General features: G+C 37.1%; 1 protein-coding gene across 1 annotated transcript; it reads right to left on the bottom strand.

Annotated features, from left to right (window-relative positions):
* Positions 1-5,439: 5,439 nt before the first annotated feature.
* bcas1 (brain enriched myelin associated protein 1) lies at positions 5,440-18,927 on the bottom strand. Its single transcript, XM_044116595.1, has 15 exons — positions 18,841-18,927; positions 18,641-18,712; positions 18,374-18,458; positions 17,398-17,711; positions 14,691-14,873; positions 13,798-13,857; positions 13,417-13,452; positions 12,990-13,205; positions 10,712-10,771; positions 10,526-10,567; positions 10,342-10,395; positions 8,295-8,417; positions 8,098-8,178; positions 7,569-7,784; positions 5,440-5,908 (listed from the first exon to the last, which is right to left on the bottom strand). The coding sequence occupies exons 2-15, from the start codon at positions 18,677-18,679 to the stop codon at positions 5,828-5,830; spliced, it is 1,590 nt and encodes a 529-aa protein (XP_043972530.1). The 5' UTR covers positions 18,680-18,712; positions 18,841-18,927; the 3' UTR covers positions 5,440-5,827.
* Between the last annotated feature and the right edge of the window lie 955 nt (positions 18,928-19,882).

The following is a 19,882-nucleotide window of genomic DNA, read 5'->3' as shown; positions in this document are numbered from 1 at the left end:
TCTTTGAAACCTCGCAGAAGTTTCACCCTTTCTTCTCCTTCTGTCTAATTAGAATTTCTGTCTGATGCTTTGCCAATGAAAATGAGTTCTTCACACATGAGACAAACTGCTGGGAAAAAAAAGGCCATACTGGGTGTTAATTAAAACAATTCTCAGAGGGGGAAAATACAACAGAGCTTGTGTCTAAAACACAAAGTACGGTACTTCACTTTTCTTTTTCCTTCACCACCATATGAGTAAGTTTGAGTGTCTGTTTAAAATGATCTCCTGTTACAAACAGCAGTTGAAGAAGAGAGAGCCTCCTTTATAAGAAAGGAGCAGTGTGAGTTATGCCTTCAGGCGCTGTGACTCATCAGTTAATGGTGGGTGAATGGTGGGTCATTTTTATCCAGTGCACACATGGCTGGACTCTTCAAAATCAATTAAAAATGGCAAAGAGAAAGACTAAAGATTGTCCTTAAACTGTAACATCCAGCACTTCTGACACTTTTTATTTGTTTTTAATCTGAGTCACTCCAAGTTATGCTTGCAAAAGTATTAATTTTCTAATATCACATGCTACAACTAGAGACTTCAGCATATTTCAGGATTTGATAGAGTAGCACCAAGTGTAGCATAATTGTGAAGTGACTTGAATCCTTCAACCCTAAACAAGAATTGACCATTGCTGTACACATAATACAATTTAGCAACAAAAGCATTTTGTAATTATAAGGTTAAACAGACAGATGGCAGCAACAAATAGATGTAAATGGTTACTCAGTGTTTATCTGAGTCTTTGTCAGAACAAAAACCTGCATTAAGAGTTTCAGATGTGTCTTAGTTACCTGCTGTAGGCTGATACAACACAGATGTATCCCTTCTTTGAGCCTTTTTATGCTTGAATGAAATATATTGCAGTGAAATTATTGTTAATAACTTCAGCACAATTATATTATAACAGTTTCTTATTGCAGTGTCACATTTAAAAATGGAGAAAAAAATCCAACCTTGAAAATGAGATCATTTAGTCAGTGTAAAAAAAATGCCACCTTACCAAATAATTATTAAGCAACATTTCAGAAACTTCCTGTTTCCCGATGTGAAACAGTGGTCCATTTGTTTTGGCACTTTAAAATAGGAAATGGAAGAGAACATTATATTCAATCAGTGTTTGTCTTAATAAGTCAGGAAATGGCGCATATAGGATTAAAGCAATAACTACAAAGTTTAAAAGAACCGGAAGTGTAATAAGACAAGTATTGACAGGAGCTCAAGTTATTTTTGTATCTCCGCATAAAGTGAAGAGGATGGTGAGGGAGGTATGAGAAAATATTCAAAGCTTATTTTTATAGAACTACAGCAGAAGGTGACATTCTCTTGTCATTCTTTGCAGTAGTTATGGAGTCTCTTGTCTCCATGACGGTCCTTACATGCCTAACAGTTGTAATGTCCTACCAACTGTAAGCATGTGGAATTTATGACATTTTGCAGAGATTTTGACTAAAACTGTAAGATTTTTACTGAGATTAGTAAAAAAAAAAAAAACTAAAAAAAAAATGCTTTTAAGCAACAAACACTCCAACTTTAGTCTGGTTGTGGAAATTCATATTGGAAAAGGCATGGTGGTGAATATGTGATGCTGCGGGCCTTTTTCTCCTCCGAAAGCCATAGGAATTATGCTAGCTAGTGTATGACATTATTTTAAATAACAATCTGATGGCTTTTGCCAGAAAATAAAACCACTTTGCTAGTTTGACCAAGATAGTGATCAGTCATGTGATAAAATCAACACAGAAACAATTCACCAGACACAAAATCTTTCTGTAATATGAGCTGTCACATTTTTCATACATATTTTTGTTTTGTGTGTGAGATTACGTTTCTGTTTTTACACTGATTTATTTTTAAGCATTTTGCACATCTTTACCAAAGGCCAATAAGTGTGGAATGCTGTTTGGATAGGTCAGCTTTAAGCAGTTTAAGAAAGAAAAGAAAAACAATGAACATTTAAAATGAAAAGAAACTGGGCTCATAGCATCCAAAGAAAACTTTGAAAGACCTGTAGAACTAGTGATCAAACTAGTGATCAAACTGGGGATTACTCAGGACCGTGGCACAGTATTGCAATACTTTCAGTTTTTCCTCTGTATTCTCTGACACTTGTTCTACACCTTGTTTGTCTGGGTTTTTGCCAAACCTGCTGACTCACAACTGTTGACTTACCAGAAACACCCTGGAATTTCTTTCTTAATAGTAAAATCGACCGGAGAACAGTGAAGGGTGTATATGTTTATTGTCTATAAGATGACAGAAGTTACACATGCATGTAAGCAATCAAAAGCAAGTTAATTGTACATGTGACAAACACAAATGACGAACACCATAATAAGGCTTAGACTAAATGACAGGATGCAAAAAGACAGATGTGGACGAGACTTTGCCATCCCCAGAGTATTTGTTAACATTGGTATTTACAATCAAATGCCAAGGGAAACACAAAGATTTTCCCTTGGCATCCTTTCTTGTATGACCCAGTATTTCAGTGCTAGGACATATTTATATTTGCGCTTGTACATGCTGTTTAATTAAGGTGTTGATTTTTTTCTCCATATTTCTAGATATCTTTCATTTCAATTTTGTTGGAACCACTCCAGTACCAGAAGTGCCTGGATGTCATAACATAACCCACACAGCATCGCCACTTTGATTTTAGCACAGTAATTAGATACTAAAAGCAAAACACATGACTATATATTGTAAAAGCCCAGTATGTTAGAACATAAATGGGGAAAAGTCAGACCAGGCCTAAAAGCTTGTAGAAATGTTTTCACACTCACACTGCTACACTACTCAAATTGCTTTTATGATCAAAAATATAAATTTCGGTGAAGTTGCCATAATATGTCCATTTCACTTTGCCTTAAGGTGAATGTAAAAAACCTGCAAACCATATCAAAATGCCAGGTTTGGGCGATATAAAATAAAAAACTCAAATAATTAATGTCAGATATGTTTCCATCTTTAGTGAAGCCACAACTCGGATGAAATATAAACAGGCATATTTTTATAGGGATAAATATAAATAAGGAACCTAAATATTGCATTATTGTGCTCACTTTCACACTTTTTATTTTATTCTAGTAGTGGTAAGTTGATAATTTGGAAAAGTTACTCCTCATTTTTGTCACCAGAACCCTGGAAGTTTTGATCCATCATTAACTAATTTGTCATAACTCCCTAGTTCAAGTTGAAGAAAAACAGTCCCAAAGTATGACGCTGTCACCACCATGCTTCACTGTGTTGGTTCTGTTCTGTTTGGTGATAGTTTCCTACATACTTTTAGTGTGAAATGAAAGTGTGTTTTTTTTTTTTTTAATCTTTTTTTGTAAATTTTAGTCAGATTTGGATGTTTTTTCTTAGTAATAAAAACCTTCCATCTTGCTGCGTATGAGACTGCTGTATTGTGTGAGGTACAGGTTGTACAGGACATAAATTCATGCAGCTCATTTAATGTTGCTATAAACCTGGTCAGTTTTGTCTTTTTATCAATTTTGGAGGTTTGTCCAATTCTTCTGTTACACAACATTTTCTCAAATTGATGAAGATGGATTGACTGTCTTCAAATATACTGTCTTCAAATTGAATGAAACTAGATGTTTAATTCCATGGAACATCTACTGCCTCAGAAATTATCTTAAGAATGAGATTCTACTGAAATTCGATCCTCCTAGCAGAGCGTGACTGTTACTAGACGCTGTGACTAAAGAAATGTCAGGAACAGAACAGCTGACTTATATTTGCGTTAATCAGACGATGGGAGGTCTTTCCTGGCTAATATTGAGTCTGTGGAAGTAGCACAAACCTGGTTAGAAAGAACTGTACTACCTTATTATTAGGCCCGAGCAGCAAAGCGCTGCGAAGGCCTATTGTATCTGTACTGTTTCTTATTATTATTATTATTATTTATATTTTTCTTCCACCCAAATGAATTGCCTTTTTGGAGGCTTTATCATATACAAAAACTCACCAAATTTGGCGGACGCATAGAGACTGTTTAAAATTTACGAATTTTAAGGTCGACGCAAAAATCTAAAAAAAAATGGCTCAACAGCGCCAACTAGCAATTTTCAAAGGACCCTTTGCTATTCACTTACTTCGTCGTAGAGACTTGAAATTTGGTACAGTTGTAGAGCTCCCCAAGATGCTCAGAATTTACAATTATTGTTATAGTCCAACTATCACAGGAAGTCGGCCATTTTATATTGAAGGTCACATTTTGACCCCATTTTGGCCATTTATAGCATTGGTATTTGATCGAACTCCTCCTAGAGATTTTGATTGATTGGCTTCAAACTTGGTGAGTCTGATCAGAAGGCATGGGCGATTCAAACTTATCAAAATGGTGAGTTTTTGAGCATGTTAAAGGGGGGATAGCAGGGGTCAAAGTTCACCGACTCGCCACGAAACTCTAAACAGTTATAACTCCTACACTAAAACTCTCAGAGGAACCAAACTTTCAGTGATTGAGCATCATGGGTTCACCTAAAATACCCTGTGGTCAAATGATGACATTACTAAGGCCACGCCCCCTGAGAACAGGAAGTGTCATGTTTTACTGGGAACGGTCCCTATATTACACCTTTGAACTAATCAACATGAAACTATGTTAACAGACAGGAAACATGTGGCTCTATAAGGGATTCCAGCCCCGACAGGCTTTGATGGAGCAGGTGGGCGTGGCGGTGTGGCGAAGTGACCTCTAACGCCGCTGTCATAATTTTGGCTCTGAATTCCACAGTTTTGGGCCAAACTTCTCCAAACTCACTAGGATGGATCCTTATCCACCCCCTGAAAGAAATCCATAAAAAAATTTGGTGGGCGTGGCCTAATGTATTTATGGCGCCCCCTAGAAAATTTTAAATGATCAGCCCCAAGCCATGCTTTAACCTAGAATTACGAAACTTGGTACATATGTGTATTCTTTCAGGACGAACAAAAAAGTCTCTTGGGTCCATGTTCTAAATTCAACAGGTTTTCTGTTAATTTTGATTTAAGTTCACTGTTTAGAAAAAAATATGTGTAATTCCCTTTAAGGCCTCTTGGTGTCACTGTTACTCCACACATGAATGTGGTAATCTTTAAAGAGCTCAAATGTTTTAAAATGTAATTTGACTCCACTGCGCCCCCTAAGTGAATCCATCAGCTATATCTCCGCCGTAAATGGACTGATCTGCACCAGATTTTTTGTGAGTCGTCGGGGAGCGCTGCCGAACGCATTCACGTGTGTCTTTTGGCGGGCGATCGGGCGGGGAAGGTTCGCGACGGCTCCCGCTGCGGCGAGCGGGCGCCGGCTCTGGAAACGGTGCGAGAGCTTCCGCGGCGGCTGGAACTCCGCGGTGGCCGGTGAGCCGGAGCAGCGCTTGCTGCGAGGGCCGCACGAGGCTGCTTGCAGCTTTAATTATTATTATTATTTATTTTATTTTGCTTTAAGCTACTTTGGTTTGTCTTTGATCAGAGGTGCACAACTTAGAGTTAGTGTTAAAGGTGGGAAAAGATCTGAAGTGTTTTGTACTGGTTTGATTTTTAAAAAAATGTTTCTTAGATCACTGTAAACATGGCATTTTAGCAGGTTGGGTAGAGTATTTTATAGACACCATTTCTCTTTTTCTTCATCTATCCACATGCGATTCTTTCCTGAATCCTTTTAAAGGCAATCCTTTTCATATTGCAACATCTAAAAAAGTAGTTAATATGATGACGAAATATGACAGACATGAAGACAAGAGCTAGAAAGAGGGGGAGGGGGACAGTCAGGGGGGGTTCTGTACAGGGAAACTTGAAGGGTTCATTTGGTTTTCTCAGATGCTGTAGCAGCAGTCGCTGGTTCTGTCTGGACCCCAGCATCTGTAGAGTGGCGTTTCTGACCCTATAAATAAGAAGGGAGAAAACGGTAAATTCTTGTTCACTGTAAAACTGTCTGCACAACTATATTTAACCTCAGGAAATGACCTCTTTTACCACTATTTCCTTAAACTGCCTTGCCAGGAGCTTGTCTATGAGAGGAAAAAAAATTAACTGACAACAAATTGAAGTGTGTTGACTTTAAGTTAGCATAGCTGTACTAAACCACTGCTGGGTGTAAAACTGAAAGTTGAGAAACATGAAGTGGCATGCTAATCTGCTTTGTTCTCAGCAGAGCATGGCCTGTACCTCCTATAATACAATATGTGGCTGCTGCCATCTAGTGGGGAGTAAAGAAAATGAAACTGAAGAATGTCAATCACATGAGGCAAATACAGACATGGTACAAAATAAATTACGCCTTCTGTTAACTCTAAGATTTTATGTTTAGGAAACAATAACATGTATCTGATTTTTTACCACATAACAGATTCTACAAGTGTATTGTTTTGTTTTCTTTTTTTGAAAAAGAGGAAGCAAAAATAGAAAATTTGCATGTAAAAAAACCCCAAAATATCCGATTCAACAGCTTGCACAACTAACTTCAGCAGAAATAACAATAGATGGTTTCTAACTGACTTCTTTTCTCTCATATTACTGCAGAAAAATCTTGGCCTGTTATCATTTATGTTGCAGCTTCAATTCTTTGAGTTTTGCAGATATTTGTTTCTGCGCAGCTCTTTGAGGGTCTCACAACATCCTTTCTCTCAGGTTGGGATGTGGTTTTAACGATACTATTGCAGCACCTTGGTTCACATCTTTTTCAGCCAAATTGTTGATTCTTGAATCTTGGTTCTTTTTACAGGTTTGGTACATTCTGGAAAGTGAGTTTCTTTAAAAAAGATGAGATAGTTTATCTAAACTGTAAAACTTGTGTTGTCAATATTTTCAGATTGTTAAACAGGAGAAATTCTTAATTTCTCCTGTTTTCCTGATTTAATGTTGTGTTTTGATTGTTGATTCTGTGTTGCATTGTGTTTTTGTGTATGATGTAAAGAGTCAATGACTTCATAAAATTTGCTAGGATTCTGTAAATCAGGGTGTCCAAAGTGTGGTCTGGGGACCTTTTGTGTCCCTCGAAATGTTTTGGTGTAGCCTCTGATGACAAGTTAAGTGAAATAAAAAAATTGTCAAACAAAATAGAAAACAATTAATGACCTGACCATTTTTTAAATCGTCTTTTGTTTTCTTTTTATCATACAAAGCCCTTTTTTATGTCTTGGATCTTTAATAATACACAGATTTAACAAAAGTGTGTTTACTGTTGAGCAAGTAAAACTAAAATACAATAATTTTGTATTTTTAATTTAATGAATTTCGTGGCACACAAGTACGCAGTAGTTGAAACTTGCAAGGTTTTGGAGCCCAATGCAAAACGTTTGGATACCACTGCCTTTTTTTTTTTAACTACAAGATTATGTGTCTATTAATGTATGAATAACTGGATAATTGAATTTATATTTTTTTCCTGTGACATGCCTTAAAATGACACATGTTGTAAATTGACACTATATAAATAAACTGAACTGAATTAAATAGAAGTAAGTTGCACATAATTTAAACATGTCACTAGACCTCAACGGCTGCTTTAACAAGATCTGGGAGAAAAGTGAAGCTCCTCTCACCAGATTTTTGAAGAACAGCTGGATGGAGTTCCTCTTCTCCAGTTTTTTGGGCTGACTTGCTGCATCGTCTCCAGCCGGAGAGGCGGCTGCCGCCGGTTTGCTATCTACAACTGCCTCTGACTTGGCCACAGTTTTAGGTTCCTCCTTAGCTTTAGCAGGCTGAGGCGACTCTGCGGGAGCGGGCGGGGTTGGAGTCGTCTTTTTGGGGTCAGCAGCCTAAAAGAGAAGCATAAAGTTTAGCTGTTCTGCTCCAGTATCAGTTCAGGGTAAAGTGGCTGTTATTGCTGCTGGGAGTTTGAACTCTGAGGGGACATTTGAACCAACATTAAGATGCACACCTGCTGTTAGAACACAGCCTGCATTATGAAAGACGAGCACACACGGTCTGAGAAATTGTTATGATTTTTGAATATGACAGCAAACGGAGAGACGCTTCGGGCAAATGAGCTGTTTAGAGCACGTTTTAATCTTAGATGGCATTATTCTGGTTAATAATGCATCTATTCACACAAGAGATGGTTCTATTTACCAGGCCAGTTGATTTCTTGAGGAGCCGAACTCCACTTGTGGAGGCTGCTTGGACTTTTGTGGTCATGGTATCTAACAGTACCTCAAGTTCACATCAATCTGTTACTCGCTGACAGGTGATTTTATCACAAAGCATACCTATAGATATTCAAAAATTTCAAGGGGAGGAGGGGAAATCTGAAGTGAATCAGTTCTTACTTTGGGCTTGAAGAGAAACATGAAAGATGATTTGGAGGTTAGCTTCTTTTCCTCCAGAACAGGTGGAGGCGGTTCCGGCTTCGCTGCTGCCTCCAGAGTGCCAGCTTTGGAAGGATCCACCTTCTTTTGTCAAAACAACACAGAGGAAAAACACGAATCAAGAGACGTACACAAGCCCAAGGGCGCGGTCGTCAATGTATCTGACAGAGTGAGAGCCGGAGCTGCCACCTGTGACAGGAGAGAGGAGGAATTCCAATCAGAAAATACCGGAGAGGGAAGGAAAAAAGTTCCTGAAGGAAGAAAGAAACCCAAACAATCTGTTATGACAACAACACGAATTGGTGCTTTTAACAGCCAATGTAGGAAGGAATCCCAGAAAATAGAAAATGTCAGTCTCAGAGGACACAGATTCTCCACCTCCAAAGAATTATCAAGAAAGTTGAAGATTTTTGGGAAACGAATGTGTTTTTCCAAAAAGTGAGACATCTGTACTTTTAAATAAAATATAAGAAGATGAATTTAACACATCACCTAATTTGGCCATTAATTTGGATCTGATAAATAATAATAAAAAAGAAAAATATGAAATATGTTTTTGCATCAACAATACAAAAGCTGCTGAGTTTTGGACTTGCTGCAACAGATAAAGATGGATAAAGTGGCTTAAGTTATAATGAATCAATGTAACACTAGAAACAAATTACATTTTTTCATGCAAATAATATTTTGGGGAAAAAAAACAACTAACCAACTTATTTTCCATAATCTTCAACTCTCCAATGGTTCCATTTAGCTTCTTCCCTTAGCTGTGGTACTCCTACCAATTTTGCATAATTGTAATGGTGGAACGGGTTCAGTGTGAAGGAGTGATTCTGTGTTATCCCAAAACCAAGGAAAGAAGACCTCATGCAACCCTTCTTCTGGAAAGAGTCTAGAAGATTTAATTGAAAATACTGCAGAGCTTTGTCTTTAAACAGTCCAAAAAATACATTAAAAATCCGAATTTGTTTTAGCCTGAACTAAGATGTTGAAAGTCAGGCTTGAAAGAACTTTCAGCATCTTTCAACCAGATGATCATCTACAGACATCTTCAAGCAGTGGTCTCTTCAGCTTTTCCAAATTTTTACTGGAGGCAACGTTACGAGTTCAGTTCAATCAAGTAAATATTTTACAAAGTTTTGTTTTGTTTAATAACACCTCTTAGTAGTTGGGAGCAAAAGATGGGGATTTATTGCATTGTTATTGTGAAATAGTTTTTAGAATCATAAGAACTTAGATTTATTGTGATAGTAAGTTTCAGTTAACGATGTCTGAAACTCCCAAAACTGATGGTATTGCTGGAATTATTTTTACCATTTTCTCCACTGATGGTTCCACAAGAGCATCAATAAACAACAAATTCAAAAACATAATGAAATATAGTTTCTGTGTGCAATGTGTGTGTTTAAAAAATTGCATTTGGTCTCTGGACTGGTTTACTGCCTAAAATGGATGTGAGACAACGTGCAAAATCTAGTCTTTCTGGAATAAACATGAACCTTTCTGAAAATGGGATCGTCTTAGGTTAACTCATTTGTTTCTAAGAACTGGTGAGAAGTTCCTGAGGTTTCTTAAAATCTACCTGAGGGTGAAGACTGGTGAAATTTTATGAAGATTCTGGGGCTAACATTTTAAGCATTTCTGTGTTTGTGGGTTGCTTTTCAACATGGTATTATGTTCAGAAGTATAAAATGTTAAAAATATTTAAGTTTTTCAACCTTTCACAGAGAGTTTTCACATTTTCTCTATGTATTTGTTCCGTTATTTTCTCACACTCTTCCCCAGTGTGGCACAAAACAAGTGTGGGTGTTTTTGTTTCATTTTTACTCTAATCAGATTTTCTAATCACTACATTCAGTTTCATTTACGTTTCTTTAAACCACCACACATTTCTGGAAACAGGGTTGTCAGTGAGAAAACATTGATTTGAATCATTTCAAAGATGCCTGCAGAATGGAAATAAAGAGTGAAAAGAACTAATATTCTGGCGGCCATCTGGCATATTTACCTCCTCGTCTCCAGCTTGCTTGCCCACTTCCACAGCAGCTTGCTGAGATTCAACCTTATAATCAGTTTTATAAGCAAATGCAAACATAATATAACTTTTGTACCAGAATGGAGATTTAAAGAAAACTTTATTCAACTATCAAAAAGAGAATAAAAAGCCAAAATTGAGAACTTTTCTTGTTTACCTGCACTTCTACAACAGGCTCTGGTGCCTCCTCTGCTGTCTCCTGCAGAGTAAAACTGTTTTTATACTCTGAACCCATTTATATTAAGATATAAATTAAAATACCCTTAATTAAAGGATGATTTCACTCAGACTGAGGTATTCACTCTAATATACAGATTTTTATGAATAGAGTCTCTTAAGTTACCTGTACTTCTACAACTGGCTGTACCTCTACTTCAATAGCTTGCGCTTCCTCCTTGATAGTCTGCAGGACAGTGAAGGAATTATTATGTTTAGTGAATTCTTAAAGTGATAAGAAAGCTTTATCTTACAATAAAATGACACTTTGGCGATGTCATTTCAATTTAAATGCATGTGGATATATGTATACCTTAATTTGCATCCAATCCTGCATTAGAGCTCACTTTCCAGTATCAGTCAACATTTTTCACTTATGGCCCCGATGCCAATTCATAGGAATGCAACACCTGGTGCAAATGCTAATGTTCAATCAAGCTGTAACCACTGAGACCACAAGATTTGCACAGTGCCTCATCACTTCATAGAAAAACACCTTTATAATTAGAGCTTAATACATTTTATTGGTCTAAGTTAATGCTCTCTTTTCTCATTCTAAGTAATCCTGCATTTCTCAAAGAGAGGAAGGTAAAGAAGTTTTGTTATTGGAGATAAAAAATTATTTAGCAGCCTTTTTATTTCATGTAAATCTAGATTTGTATACATATACTTAAAACAGTTTACCCATATTACTAGGATATTGTTAGGGATCTCCTTGATGCATTTTGCAAAACACAAACAGCCGGGACTTGGGCACCTTCTGGCTGTCTCTGTGAGTTTTAAAACTATCAAAGTGACATGAAGTTTCTTGTAAACGTGTTGCTCTTGGCACTGCTTGTGAAACGAGGCAGTGACAGAGCCACTTGATTTATGAAAGGGCAAGCGAGTGCTGTGGCTGGAGGATGTGATGAAGAGAATACGGTATCAGTTGGTCGTAGGATTTACTGCAAAAATCAGTTTTTATTCTAGTCATTCACCTTTTAGAAGGACTAGACAAATTTCTTTGTGGGATGGTTAGTTGGGGTGATATTTAAATTTAAAACAAAAACATGAAGGATGCCTAGGTGTTACATTGTGGAGCAGCAGTAAGAGAACATACTGTCATTGAGTGGGTTGTAATCCAACTGTATTTTTTGACAAGTTTTACAAACCTTCAATCTATTTTGGCCTTCATACTTTGAGATGCATAACACAAATTGAATACACAGCAAAATTTCACTGCTGTGTCTCCTGTGCCTGGAATGCCTGCCTTCATTTTTCAAAGCTGACATCTGGTGGGATTTAATGATTGGTGATTTATTTGCAGCCTGAGGCATTGTGAAGAGCTGAATTTCAATATTTTGACATTAAAGTTGAACTAAAATCCATTTGTTAGTCTTCAGAATAAATATGTATTTGTGATTTTTATGGTCCTTCAAAGAACTTAAACACATCAAACAAAATGTCTGAAGATCAAACATCGAAAAACCTTAAAAATGGTAAAGGCCTGAGGTAAAGATATTTACGTTATGAATAAATGAAGCTCTGTACTAAATTAATCATCACCAGAAATGATATTTTTTGCAATATGTTACTAAGAAAATTTGAACAGTATTTGTTTTTATTTTTTTGCATCACTTTAATTTTTCAGTTTTGTTGAATTTTATAGGCTGTCTTGCTTCTTTCACATAAGCAATTTTAATACTAAATAAGCTACTGCAGGGAGTAAAAAGACTGCACAACAGGTGAGACAAGCAATATTTGCATTGCCCTAACAGAGAGGAGCAAAATCACTGGTTGACTCTGAAGTTGCTGAAGTTGAAATCTTGCAGATCAGGTCAGCACAATTAAGTTGTGAGCCATTTATGTTTTATGCCAGAACAACCCAAAACTTCTTCAAAAGGTTTGTCACTTACAGAAACAAAACAAATACAGAGTTCATGGCTACACTGACCTTTTCTACTTTATCTGCTCAACTAGACGGAAATCTGAACATGAGTATTTATGGTATTCACCATAATACTTAATAGCCTGTAGTTTATATTGATACATCTTATGCATTAAAATGATTAAAGGAGATGCTGGGTGGAATGTTTTAGCCAGATAAGCATTTTCATGCTTACTATTTGCAATTCCTTTGAAAACATTTTATTACATGAAAGAGGCAACTTTATGCAACTGCTGCGTCAGCTAAGATACAACACTTGGCATCTTTCTGCCACTCCCCGACAAACCAGCTTCTGTCCAATTATAAGCTGATGAGTCATGCTCAGTGTGAGGATATAATAATCTACTGTACCACCTCTGTACAATTGGCTCTGATAGCTGAAACTCTTCTTGACCCTTCTTGCCTTATATTAGTACCTTAAGATGACATCTTTTACACTATAGAATGCAGTCCAGCTGAACTTGTTGCGTTTCTTTACCTTTGGTCGGAAGAATTTACTCAGAGCATCTTTTGTTGATTTTCCTTTTGCGGACTCGGGTTCTTTTGCAGAAGCTTTTGGTTCTTCTTTTTGTGTCGGCTTTGCAGCTTTGGCAGCTGGTTCTCCTTTGGTCTCCAGTCTCGGAGGCTCTGGGGGAGGCGGGGGTGGAGCAGGCATTCCTTTGGGTGCTGCAGACTGTTCTGATGTCTGTGCAACCTATTCAAAACAGAAAAATGATACATTGATGCAAAAGTAACAATTCAATGATGTTTACCAACAAGCATATTTCCTAACAGCAAGCTCAGGTTAGATTTTCATCTACTTTAAATGATTAAATAGTCTTATTTTTGTAAAATCGGCATATAGGGTAAATTCTGAAGGTGGTTTCTTTTGAATTTTAAGATGCTGCATTGGGTTATATGCTCACAGTGGTGGGTTCTGCAGGTGCGGTCTCCTTCTGGGACTATTTTGCAACAAAAAAAGGAAGCAGTTAGAAATACACGGTTAAAAGAAGCAAATAAAAATCAACATAAAAGCTCATTATGCACCACTATAAGTAACAAATATACCCCATTTTTAGGAAACGAGACATTATTATTTCAAAAGGAGGGCCAAAAATAGAAATATACTGTATCTAACTACAATTTGCAGCTGCAATTCCCAGACTGGCAGAAAGCTTGCTAATTAGCCCTCTGCATTTTGCAATCACTTCTGACAGCTTTGGGAATAGAAATGCGGTGTGATAATCAGCACTTATAAGAAAAGGAAAGAGAGTCGATAATAAATTCAGCACTGAACATCTGTTCACCTGATCTTTTGCGGCATCGGGAGCAGCTGTTTCCTTCTTAGGTGTTTTTGTGGGAGAAACCTGTGATACAACAGAATGGGGAAAATGAATTAACCAGAAAAATATTTCAAGTGTAAATGTGTTCTGATATCAACACATCAGAACACATTTACATTGTGTATTTATGGCGTAAGGCACTTTTAATTGGACTCCATCCAATTTATCAAGAATTTAGCATCTTAAAAAAAACCCTCCCAGTCAGATGTTGTTGATGCTGCACCAGCTAGAAAAACTAACTATTATTTCTATAAAACCTAAGCCTTTTTAATGAATTCAGCCTTTATGAGAAGCTAACCGAGGCAGACAGAGTGCACACTGAGGCCTCTGACAGAGCGCGTACAGTACATGTGCTGTCATTCTGACGGCCATTGTGCTCCGGAGATGGCGTAGGCCTGCCCGCGCACTATCTGCACAAATCTCAACTTCCAGCGGCACAGGCCTCTCTTGTGAGCTCACCCTATGGGACGAACAAAAGGCCATCACATTCCCGCATGTTCAAAGACTTGATTAGCATGGGGCTGGGGCAGTGGCAACTCTTTAAAACACCATGCATCCAAAAGACAGCATGATGAAGAGGAAATACAATGGCTTCTTGTTGTAGGATTTCCATCAGGCAGTCATCATAATTTCATTTACAGTGAAATGCTGATGTTAGAGCTTTTACAGACATTCAGATTGTAATATATATATATATAATTTTTTACCAATCTTCAATTTATTTAATTTTTCTTTTCACAGTTTCACAAGATTGGATTCTTGATTTTAATTTGATACACCTTTCCTTCACAATACAAACAACTAGACATTTCAAGAGTGTTTAAACCTGACCTAAATTCTCACACAGTGTCACTTACTAGTGTTTTGAAGAAGTTCATAACTGGATTCTCCTCAGGCTCGCTCTCCTCTCGGCTTTCTTCAGGCTGATCGTTTCCGTTCTTGGTTTCAGGAACTGTCTGTTCCTCTGGACTCGACTCTGTAGTCGCTCCGACCTCTGGCTCAGTCACAGGTTCCGACTCTTGCTTTACGTTTGCCGTCTCCTATATGCCGCCAGAGAGAATGGGCCTTTGAGGAGGATGTTGGAGCAGCAGAGCTAATATGCAAGCAGTGAGTGTCTTAATCGCAGCATTGAGATGGGAGCACAATTCCAACCATGCCTCTGCCTACTCGGGGCATTGTCAACAATCGGGCCTTTTATTAATGTGTGTGTCCCACCCCTCACTCATTGATATTCAACAATGTGTTAGAGTTATGCCTTGTGAGATGTCAGGAAAGCCAACTGTCTTGCAATGTCCATATGGTTGGTTGATGTAATTTAAAATCACTTCTATTTTGCAGTTGTTTGAATTTCACAACTTAGATTTTTGTAACGCAACCACAATTATGCAATGTTTAAGTAATTTATTTATTTATTTTACTTTTTAACTTGATTATTCTTTGTATATTTTATTGAAAAAGATCATCATAATTTGTGAAAAAAGTATTATTTGTGAGTAAACTGTCTAGGATTGACGCTATGTATTTAAAAATAGCCACAGTTTCAACAGGCTGGCCATCAAGTTGAAACTGTGTGTATGTTAAAGTTAGCTAAAAAGCTAATGTTAGCTAAAGTTCTGTATCATGTGGGCTATCAGTAGCATGTTGATCTCCAATAACCAGTGTTGGCATAGTTACTTTGAAAAAGTAACTTTAATCGGACTACTGATTACTCCTTGAAAAAGTAACTTAGTTATATTACTGACTACTTAATTTGGAAAGTAACTAAGTTACACTAAAAGTAACTTTTTAGTTACTTTCAGCAGTTGTTAACAACAACGCTGCGCCTCCTGTGAAAATCACATTGATCTTTGCCAATACTTAATTGTCAGCTATTTTATAATGGTAACATCAACAATGTGTCTTCATAAGGTTGAACTGAAGAGGAGATTGTAGAAAAAACAGTACAAAAAAATAAAAAACCTGAGTAATTTGTGTGGTCCACTGTTGTGTGGAAAACTCTAAGAAGGATTTTAAAGCCCCCCTCCCCCCAGGTTCTGTGTTACGGCCCTGCGTTTGATGTCGCAGCGCACAGAGCTCCTCCTGCAGCTCCACAGCTCAGATGGCTGCACAGATTTGTGACACTTATCTTAATATTAATAACTAGAATAGCGTTAACTTGCCATTATAATCATTGCCAACTCCGGACACGTTCATTCGTGGCTGTTTTCACGTTTATTGTGCTGTTCATATTGGTCTCGATGTTTGCAGTTTTCTGGAGCGCAACGCGAAGCTCGACGTCATTCAGAGGTAATATATTAACTTGACATTAAAAACACAGCGGGACGGATCATCCGGGAAATGATGGACAGGGAGAGACTGAATAAAACTACCTTAATGTCGGACAAATTCTGGGATTTATTATGAGTTTGCTTATTCCCAAACCCAAATGAGCAACTTCACGTTCAAAAACGAGCCAAAAAAGGCGCAACCCGCCACTCATTAAATCTGCAAGCGACTTTGAAAAAAATGAAGCCCAAAGCCGTTTATAATAATCGGACTTGGCGACAGAAACTCAAAATAATTCCAGTTTTTCCACCAACAAAATGCGCATCTCCCTCCATTGTTTACATTTCTGTCGGATAGAGACGTCGGTCACTCGACAAGACGCGTCGAGGAAATACGATTAAATAACAAAAGAAGATAGTAACGCAGTAACGCAAAATGATTTTGATAAGTAACTGTAGTCTGACTACTCGATTTGAAATAGCAACGCGTTATATTACTCGTTACTGAAAAAAGTGGTCCGACGTCAGTAACGCGTTACAAATTAACGCGTTACTGACATCACTGCCAATAACACTGGTTATCTTTGTCTGGAACAGTGGCAGACTGGGTCACTGATGCAGACAGGGAGCAAAACCTAGCTGTGTCTTTTCTGATCCAATATACAAGTTCAAATTTCTTAAGAACTTTCCTGCTGGTGCCTGAAACCTGCAGTGTGGTATAATAAATACGGGGCTTTGTAGGAGGTATCTTAACATTCAAACAATGCTTTCATGACCAGATATGGAATCATACATTCTTGGTACTTAAAATAATAAATAAATAGAGGTTTTGCAGATTTCATGGCAAATTTAAATTCTGTGTAATATTGTTTCTGTTGCATATTTTGACATTGTAATATAATTGTAAATACAACACATTTCTAGAACTTGAACTACACTGTGTATATGAAATTATATGCAATCATGACAGTAAATGTTTTAATGATTTCAGGCATAAAAATGTTTTCCATTTACATAAAACATTTATCAAAACTAAGTACCAATGTAATACACTATGCATACCGTGGTATACAGTATATAATAGAAAATATACAATTTTCTATTTTGTTTGTTTTGTTTTTTAGATTTTTATATTGTTTTGCTAACATGTATTTTTGTACTGAAATTAAAAAATAGTTTTGCAGACCTTTAGCACAAAATGCTTTTACCTGTTTATATTATTGTGCAACACAAGTAGGATGTGTTGATGATGATTAAAATACATTGATGTGAATACAAAATAGAGGACTCTTGCACTCGCCTGCTGAGGCTCAATGTGAAGCTGACTTGCATCCACTTGCTCTTCACCAGAGATCTTTTCCTTTTCCTGATCCTCAGTTTTCTCGTCCGCTTTACGGTCTTTCTTTTTGAAGAGTTTTCCAAAACCATGACTTTTCTCTTTGCGTTTCTTGACTTGTTCTGTGTCGGTTGGTGGGGAGTCGGTGGTGTCTGACACGCTTTCAGCCGGAGCCGGTTCTGGCTCAGGTTCAGCTGTCACATTATCAGGTTCAGCTTTCGTCTCAAGTTTTGGAGACTGCAGCTTGCCATTCTGATGAACTGTGACGTCACTCCTAACTGTAAAAAACAGAATACCAGACACAATGATTATTTATTGTTGAAAATAAAAAAAACTGAATAAATAAAACAGACTCTATGAAAGTCCTGTTTTGTGTAAATATGGAGTCTGGGATTATCTTTTTTAATAATTACACAGCTGTTTCTGCTAGGCACCAATGCACATTAGGATTTTAATCCACTTGCATGCAACATTTAATTGATATCCTAATGTCTAATTCTTTATGAAGTAAACATGGGCTAGTCAGTGCAAGAAAGTGACGTCTTTATCTCCAGGGTCAACATTCCAGCTCTTAGACAAACTAAAGAGCCGGTGGGAATTGCTCAGCACTGCTGTCGCTGCAGCGACACGAAGCTCACTATGACAGATCAAATAATCGCTCCCTGTCAGCGTTCCTGAGACTACGCCCAGAGTTTACATTAGGAGATCCGACACAGGACCCAGCTGGGAGTCTCTGTATTTGCAGAGACTTATGAGTCTGAATGGTAAGTCATACAGGGACACTTAAAAGGTCAGCCGATTTAGCCTGTGATATTTTCCCAGATAGTGGAATTTGGTGAAAACAAGAAGGATAAATATTTTCAGCGCATAGCTTTGCTCATTCTGCCAGTAAACCAAGGTCTATTTTGAATAAGAAATTAAAAGGAGGGAGAAAAATCACCATCAGCCTCCAATCCATTGAGTGTGATGCTTGCAGAGATGCCATTCACTGATCCATTTTCATGTTTTTCTGGAATTGTCTCATTCTATGGACAAATAAGGAAAACAAAGCATCTCTATAAACTTCAAAAATAACGTGTAGCTACATCACAAACACTGGTTTTAAGGCTTGCTGTTCTCCCATGTATAGTCTTCTACTTATGGGAAGTCATTTGTAAAGTTCAAGGATTGTTGTACAGGTTTAGTGGTTACTATGTAAGATTTTTACCTCAGTTACTTCTTCAGGAGCTGACTGTTCGTTTCCCATGATGGTCCCAGTCTGGGTTTGCCACCCGTTCTTCTAAAACACATCCAGTACAATAAGAAAACTTTTGGATATGAAATGTCCAAAAGTAGAGAAATCAAATATTTGAATCATTAAAAGTACAATTAATGAGTATTGTGAGTTTGTTAAGTCAAATATTTTACCTTGTGACACTCCTGTAGGTCAAGTGACTCCAAGAAAAAAAATAATATATGCCTGTCAGCGAGATGGATGCACTCCTCCTGTCTTGCTGCCTGCATATAAAGGCTATTATTGACAGACTGTTTTATGTATGCTTTAAAATGGGTGTGACTGTTTTGAAGCAGTCAGCTGGATTTCCTCCAGTAAAAAAAAACCAACATCTTAATCCATCTGAAAGTTTGGTGATCTCTAAGTTAGAAAACATATTGCAGATTTTGCAATGAGTTTACAGGGGGTGAAATAAAACAAACACATATTTTCATTGAGTTTTAAGATCTACTGCACAAAAATGAGGCAGTGCAGGACAGGTTGTTGAGGGCTGCCACCCAGAATAACAGGATACGAATGAAGGATGTTGTTTTGGCATGCATCCATTAGTAACTTATTTAAAAAAATATATACATAGATGTTTACACTAATATTGCTTCATTTTCTTTATTTCTAAAGGAGACTCTTGAATGTTTATGTCATTATGGGTATTTTCTGTTTCTTATTTGCATAGCATGAATCAACACTTGAACTTTGACTTTTTTATCTGCAAAGAGATTCTGCTCTCCTGCCCACTTTAGCCTGCTAGGGTTTTATCAGACAAATGTATCCCTTAATGTAGACCAAAAGTTTACAACTTTTATGATTCAAAGACCAGTTTTGCCCTTAGTCTTGTTAAATAAACCTTGTTTAGAGCAGCTAAAGTTCTAGTGTTACACGACCCTTTGAAAAAGACTGCTTTCTGCTGGATGTCTACCCTAGAAATCTTGTTTTTATGTTGAAGGACCATGTTATCTCTAGTCTTCGATTCTATTTCTATTTTTAGGTTAAAACAAAACTTTTGTAAAAAAATAAATAAATAAATAAATAAATAAAAGAGAAAGGAAAAAATAAAGATTAATATATAATCTTCCCCAGAGGATATTGATAGTGGTGCAAAACATTTTGGTGGTTCCAAGAAACATGATTTTGCTCATTCTTTTGTTTATCATTTTAAGCCAAAGTTTTTAAGACTCA

This window comes from Gambusia affinis, linkage group LG01, assembly GCF_019740435.1.
Source record: "Gambusia affinis linkage group LG01, SWU_Gaff_1.0, whole genome shotgun sequence".
Lineage (NCBI taxonomy): Eukaryota > Metazoa > Chordata > Actinopteri > Cyprinodontiformes > Poeciliidae > Gambusia > Gambusia affinis.
This window is presented reverse-complemented; position numbering and strand designations above follow the sequence as displayed.

Coding starts and splice junctions, on each gene's coding strand:
- bcas1 (XM_044116595.1), bottom strand. CDS start 18,679: ATGGGAAACGAACAGTCAGCTCCTGAAGAAGTAACTGAG. Junction 13,858..14,690: donor TGAACTTCTTCAAAACACTA/GTAAGTGACACT, acceptor GTTGTATCACAG/GTTTCTCCCACAAAAACACC. Junction 8,418..10,341: donor AGCAAGCTGGAGACGAGGAG/GTAAATATGCCA, acceptor TTTTGACAAAAG/AAGGTGGATCCTTCCAAAGC.